Source organism: Phoxinus phoxinus (genome assembly GCF_949152265.1).
Source record: "Phoxinus phoxinus genome assembly, chromosome: 13".
Classification (NCBI taxonomy): domain Eukaryota; kingdom Metazoa; phylum Chordata; class Actinopteri; order Cypriniformes; family Leuciscidae; genus Phoxinus; species Phoxinus phoxinus.
This window is the reverse complement of record NC_136888.1, coordinates 10,387,970-10,395,670: the sequence shown is the minus strand read 5'-3', so window position 1 is coordinate 10,395,670 and position 7,701 is coordinate 10,387,970. Positions and strand designations below refer to the sequence as shown.

Genomic DNA, 7,701 nt, shown 5'->3' with positions numbered 1-7,701 from the left:
ATCCGTGTTTTTGTCTTATCCTGAACCACTACGGTACTCCTATAATAAGTGTTATATTGGGACTATTTTACACTGGTTCGGATCGCTGCCGCTGCGGAGTAGCCCAGGACCTGCGTGACTCGTCATAGACGTTCACAGAGAGAAGTAGTTCCGGCTACAATGTTCTTCCGAAAGATGCAGTATTCTGTTAATAAACAAAAGTTTATTATCACTCGCTATAGCGCCAAAAGCATCAAAAATAAAGCCTCACATTGATAAAGCCTCACAAATAACATGCAAGTATTGAGTTCCCAGACAGTCATTTAGTAATAGCCTATATTCTTTCTTTTTTTACCTACACACCAGTGTGAATATTTGTGTTATTGCATTTCAAATAGGGCCAATTTATAGGCTACTCCTAGGCTCTCCCGAACCAGATGCAGTGGCCGCCGGACACAGGTGTGCAAAGACAGACCGCTCCACTAAGGCGAGTCTTGATCTCAACACCGAGATAGTCATGTTCTCACAATGAGAACACAAACTATCCTCAAAAGCTGCTTCAGCGCGTTGTAAGCCCAAACACGTGATGCAGTAATTGTGACCGTCACAGGAGGACAGGAAACGACCGCATTAAGAAACGCACGGGTGGAATGACATCTTGAAAAAGATGCAACCGCACCCGTGTTGCTCTTTCAGGAAATAAAGCACACGGGAATGTTCGCGGCAACACTGACAGGGATGAACCTGTATCAGTAAAGCACTCAACTGGCACTCTCGTCGCCCTCAACCGGCTGTCAGACACACAAACACAAACAGAGATTGCTGTTAGAACAGCAGTTTAGAGCTTCCTGTAAAATCACCAGCACCGGGAGAGACTTCATGAAGAAGCACCGACTCACTCGTTCATTGTAGTACAACACACTCTTCAGAGAAATCGACATGAAGACCAAAGCAAAAGACAAACGTCTGTCTCACGTCGAACATGACCGACTGAAAGAGAACAGAACATACATGTGACAGCTAAAGTTTTTTAAATCAAATTTAACAGTCCATGTGCTTTAACTATTTCATGATGTCACAAGCCTGATTTACAGGTGGACATATGCAGAGAAAAAAACAACATTGTTTTTTCGTTTGTTTAGTTTTTTGCTCCTGTTTTTCTTATGAAAATAGAAACTGGTTATGCCAGTTTATTAAATAAGTGAAACTATTTTGTCTGACTCTATTTTGTGAAAGAAAGAACGAGAACAACCTCAGAAGAGAAAAGTTGTTTGAAGAGACAGGATTTATGAACTGGATGAAGTTTGTCTTTGATGTTCTTCATTGTTGAGACCAAGGTAGGTTTGAATGGACACACTTCTGGGTTTCATTCTCATGCATCATTGATTAGCATGTGTCATAATCTACTGGTTTGTCTGTTTGGAGACAAACCTTGTTTGTTGTTTACACGGAGACCGTTTTCAAAAACTTGCACGTCGTGTAAACAGCCCCTTAGGCTACGTCTACACAAATCCGGATACCGATACATTTGAAAACTGCATTTTCTGGTCCCGACTTTTCAGTGTGGATTTTGGAAAACGCCTGGAAACGCTAAATTCACCTTACTGCTCATGCGTGAAACCTCACAAAAACTCACTGAGAAGATACAGACATAAATAATATATTTTTTGCACAATTCTTCTGACAGGACAAATTGAAACTAAAACTATTGCTTAAATATCAATATACTCTTTTTTCATGTAGTTACAGGGACAGGGTAATAAGTACAATAAAAATACATACACACAATCATAGCCTATCACTGACCTTTATTTGAAAAACAACTTAATTCAAAACAGATTTACAACACATTTTGTCCCCCCATTTTTTTCTATTTCTTGCCTTCTTACTTTTGTTCCTCTTCTTCTTTTTCTTTCTTTCCACTGATAAATCTGAAGAAGAAATCATTTCTCTTGCTATTCTGTATTAAGTATTAAAGGAAAATGCAGTACAAATACGTCCTCACCATTTACTCATATTTTACCCTCATGCCATCCCAGATGTATACGACTTTCCTTCTTCAGATTAACACAAATGAAAGTTTTTAGAAAAAATTTAAATATATCTCTGGGAATACATATAATGCAAGCTCATGTGTTTCAAAAAGTTGGAGTATCGAACAGCACATACTGCAATAACTGTAATCCATACGACCCCAATGGATGGATGTCTTCTGAAGTAAAACAATAGGTGTTTGTAGGAAAAATAACAATATTTTAAACTTTTTAAACTGAGTTTAAACAGACCAACAGTAATAAGTTGTTTTTCAAATAAAGGTTTCTGAGTCAGTGATATTAGATTGTGTGTATTTTTATTGTACTTACCTGAAACAAGAGGGTAACAAGCACCACTTTAATTTACAGCTAGCAATGTTACACTAGTATATTTCCCAGTTTTAAAAAAAAAAGTAGTTTTTTTAGCTTTACTTGCCTTAAAACATGTACGCCCAAACTTAAATATCTGCAATTTTGCTATCAAAACATGTTTATATAAAAAAAAAACCTGTATAAATGCATAGACATGTACCCTGTAATTTTTAAAAAGCCTATAGAGTATGTATTGGTGAACCATTATTACAAAAAGGTTTACAGTGAACATTCTAAATTGCTCCCAAATGTAAGATTGTTGTATCATAATAGTAGAATAAGATTGTTGTATCATATAGTAGTAGAAACGGTACCCCTTAATTGCCCCTTAATTATTTTTGAATTCTCATGGTTGTAACCCTTTTATTCCGCCAACTTTAAATATTGTTCCCTTATGCTTACATGTAAGTACTTTATAGGTACACTATGTTAGAAACAATTATGTGGACGTCGAAAATCTCAAAAATGAAGTTTATTACAGCATAGCAGTGGCAAGGTACACAAAGCACCTTGGGTTCACCGGCATCAGAATGAACCCAGAATATACAAATCTCAAACCTTTTATCCAGGTCTTAATGTAATGAAGTTACTCTTGTTGCAACAACTGTGGTCTGTATGTTAATGAAGTTGAGACACCCCATTGTCTGAGAACTAGGTTATCTGTGTCCCACACCCAGTCCCATTCTACAATTGACTACCATTTGCTCAGGATGTGACCAACTCCAAATGGTGAAGAAACAATATAACGTCACTTTCTTTCATCTCTATGATAATTAAGCCATTTTGGGGATGAGTATTACCGAATAATTATATATAGTTACCGAAAGTTACACTGTAAATTCATCTTAATTGCGCAATACTTTCCGGGCTGTAAATATCACTAAATATCACAACACTAATAAACGCACATAACTCAGAGTGTATTATGCAAACAGTTTAGGTCTCATAATATTTGCACTTGCTTTCAATTTAAAAAATAAATGAATTGAATTTGCTTAAATGTGCAAAGAGATTAGTATTAATTTTAGTATTAAAAATAATAATATGGATATTACTAATATGAATGTTAGAATAACACTTTTCAATAACTTTACAATACCTTTTACAATTTGTCAACAATCATTAGGAAACCTGACCTAACAATATGATATAATTTATTAATCCTTTTCAGTAATCTAGTAATTATAAATGTTTAGCATGTTAACATTACTTGATGCATTGAATTAAATATATGAAATTGGAAAAAAACTCCAAAGAAACAAAAAGACTGGTTGTTGCCGATTTAATTTGGGTTGTTGTTTTTGTCGTTGTTACATTTTCATTCTATTGTGCCAGTTTGCATGTTGTTTATATGTGTGCTTGAAGCAACACATTTTTAAGAAAATATTTGAGAACTGAATCGCACTTAGGAACATTCTTGTGTTCTTCTTAGAATGTCTCTTAAGAACTTATAACTTCCTTCTTGAGAAGGTTTTCGTGACTTTGGCCCACCTCTTTCTTAAGAAAATAGAAACCAATTCAGCCAGTTTATGACAAAAGTAAAACTATTTCAGCAGACTGACTGCATTTTGTGAAATTAAGAACTTGTAAACATCATCATCTTTATAGTGTGCAGTGATCCTCCTAAATCTTGTTTTTCTATTTACCACTAAACTATGGAAATTCCTTAAAAAGGAAATTGTGACTTCATACTTAAGAGCTGTGACTTTAAATCCAAGGATGCAACCAAAAATTTGGGAAGCCAAACACACAAAAAGAAGGACGAATCTGTGCTGCTTACATCAACATTTATGAGATATGGTTGCAAATATGAGAAACAACAATGGTGAGATATAAAGATGCAATAATGAGAAATAAAGTGAGATTGTGAGATCGGAATGTTTGTGTGATCCTGAACTATGATTTCCGTCTTTGTGTGTGTGACATGCAGAAACGAAGACAAATTGTTTACCTGCATTTTTGATAAATTACCAACATTTTTCTGCTACCCTCTTTCTTGAGAAACTAAAAACTGGTTCAGTCAAGTTTAAAACAAGTAAAAAACAAGTAAAACTGTTTCAGTTTGTGAAAGGAAGCACATGAACTACATCAAGAGAGAAATATGATAGTAATCTGTCGTCATGCAGAAAAATGACAGAAAGAAGCTTAACTATCTTGTAACACGTGTTTTATCGGTTTCATATTACAGGACTACTGTATCATTTATCTGAGTGTGATCAGTGATCTCTTAGAAATTAAATGAGCACAGAGTAGCAGAATCTGTGTATCTTTTTGGTCAATCCATGACATTGTTTTTCAGTCAATTCAGTGTATTTTTATTGTTTATTTCTACAGCACTGCCTGTAAAATGAGTCTCTATGAGAAGAGAGAGGAGGAGAATGTTCACACACATAAAGCAGCATCTCCAGAACTCAGCTGTGTGTCTATGAAGAGTGACAGATCCATGAAGAACTCTCCTGATCTCAGTGATGGGCCTGTGACCTCTGACCCTAAGTGAGTATAAACATCATTTAAAGGGATAGTTCACCCACAAATTTTAATTCAGAAGAAAGAAACTCATACAGGTTTGGAACACCTAGACGGTGAGTAAATGACATTTCTGGTTGAACTACCCCTTTAACTCTAGTGTTGTAATGATTAAAAAATAATACGATTAACAGTTCTTCGATAAGCTGAGGAAGGTTCTGAAATTTTTTATGTAGAAGATAATTTTCTGTGACTTGTATTTATGTGACTTAGTTCCAGCTAAATGTCAGTAAACTCTTTTCTAGATGAAGATATAATATTAATTGGTCCAGACAGTTATTGACAGAAATAAAATTCAGCTACATTCATATTTTACAACATTAGAAGAGAAGATCTGTATATGAATAATCTAAATGAGCTTTAGAACAGAAACAGAAACTAAAGAACAGAGATAAAGATTAGATACTGCTTTATAGAAAATCATATATAACCCAGAAATGAAAATGATATTATTTCTTCACCGTCATGTCATTCCAAATATGTATGACCTGTATTTTTTCCATTTAACAATGGAAGTGTTACAGTTTCCACCTGTAACAATCCATTTAATGTCTGCTAAATATAAATGTAATGTCTTATAGCCCACAGCAAGCAAACCAAAGGTTTCTGTGGCAAGAAAAAGATGTTTAGGTGTCACAGAGAAAAACACTTTTATGCTTAAATGCTTAAATTTTACTTAAATGCTTTTAGATGATGCATCTGGCAATATGGCAGATCCTTGACGCGATCACAGCAACGTAAAGTTGATTTTGCACTAATTTGATTTTTAATAACAAAAGAATATGTGACCCGTGCTGGCAAAATGAGTCGTAATGTATACAGGCTAATTTTGAGCTACAAGCAAAACAAGTGGAAAAAAAATATTTTGCGGTTTTCACAAATATTTGCTCATTAGACCCTCGTCCAGAGATCCCAATGCTCCAAATAGCGATTAAACATCTAAAAGTATCTTTATTTGTACGTTTTCTGAGAGGAGTACAATTTGTTTGTCCATGAAAAACGATCTTACTCGTGCTGACTAACAGAGCTGAAGCATGTGCACAAAGACAGTTAACTGTTGGGGAAAATCATCTGATGTGTAACATCTGTGCAGTACAGTAGGCATGTTAAATAAAATATTAAAATAAATAAATGTTAATCAAACAATTGTGATATCATGAGGGAAAAAAAGTTGAATATATATTTTTCCTGTAAATGTTTGGTTTTGACTTGGTGTGTGCCAAATTTGGTGTTATTACCAGGGATTTTAAGGGATGGATTCTTGGTGATTTTGTTTTGGAACCTTCAGGAAACTTTAACCAGATTTTTCTCAAAATTGACTTTGCTGACTCAATAAAAAATGTTGTCTGATTCCAACAGATCATATTGAAGGTTTTTTAATAGAGAATGTGAAAATAACATTAATTTTACCAACACAGGTCACACATGAAAAAGTATGGTATTTGGGGTAAACAGTACCCCTACCGTTGGGCGAAAGGCATTCAAAAACATGATATGTACATAGCTGGCTGACTTTTTTTTAGCTGGAATTGTGTCGAACTGCTTCATGTGCATCAGATCTAATAAATATAATATTATAATATGCATAATAAACCTCCTGCTGTGATGAATGAAAAAGAGAAAATCACTCACTGCTCCTGACTGAATAACTAAGGATTAATAAATATTAAATTAATAATGTAGTGAAGGCTGTAAAATGTGTTTGACTATTCAATTTCTGTTTGTTTTTTCCTACCTGTTAGACCTACCTGAAAATCATAAAGCACGGTTTACAACTTTTTTGTGCATTTTGGCAGGACAAATAAAAAACTGAACGAGAATGTTGACCACATAAGATCAAGCATACAATTTCTTAATGTTTATTTTTTTTTTATTGTCACGATCCCTGTGAAGTGTATTCTTTGTTTCCGTTTTTTTCTGTGTTCACTTCATGTGTTTGGTTCCTGTTGAATAAGGGGAGAACTGCCACTCTCAGTAAACATCTGGCTTCTGAACTGGTTGCAGTTGCAGGACGAGTGCAGAATGAATGGAGGTCTATGGAGCTATACACCTCCAAATCCACTTTTCTCAGGATATAATTTTTTGTCTAGTATTTTGAATGTTGTATTTGAAAGGAGATGGGTGTTAGATTTTTTTAGAGTCACTTATTTGCTTTAAAAAGTATTTTAAAATGTCAATGACGTCATACACATCGTACGACCAGAGATACTGCTTTAAGGCAATCCTTCAGTCACTTTGGTGCTTTCGCGCTCTGCACTTTCTTTTCTCTCGAGGCATCGACAACACAGCTGACACCGGTAAATACACGTGCTAGAAGAGTTTTTGCTAGAAGACATTCTGGTCCTGCTTCGGATGCCACGATGCCATCAAGCGGTATCTCTGGTCGTAATCAGTCTTTCACTGACCAATCAGCGTTCATTAGCAGAATGCTAGCGTGTTATGGGCAACAACAACTCAACCTGTAAGAAATCGAAAGGACATAAGTACTCGTTCATTAAACTTTCGACCTATAACCCATGTTGAACTTGGAAAACCTACAATCAAATTTGAGATTTCTCAACGGGAATCGGGTGAAAGAGAGAAATTTAGCCGTCTTGCTCCATAGACTCCCATTCATTTTGCACTCATGGGCGATTGCCCCCAGTGGATCTCTGGTGGAACTACAACCAAAATTCGGTACAATAGGACTTAATAGGGAGTGGCCAGGCTCTCCGTAGACGGGCTCTGCTTGTACCTTGTTTGTTGCCTTATATTAGTTCCCATGACATCAAATTACCAACACCTGTCCCTC

General features: G+C 35.4%; 1 protein-coding gene across 1 annotated transcript in view; it reads left to right on the top strand.

Moving 5' to 3' along the window:
* Positions 1-1,234: 1,234 nt before the first annotated feature.
* Positions 1,235-7,701, top strand: part of LOC307009627 (protein NLRC3-like) — a 28,765-nt gene continuing 22,298 nt past the window's right edge. Inside the window, exons 1-2 of the mRNA XM_079633489.1 lie at positions 1,235-1,316; positions 4,719-4,877. Coding sequence (XP_079489615.1) covers positions 4,732-4,877 — 146 coding nt within the window. The 5' untranslated portion in view covers positions 1,235-1,316; positions 4,719-4,731. The remainder of the gene's footprint in view (positions 1,317-4,718; positions 4,878-7,701) is intronic.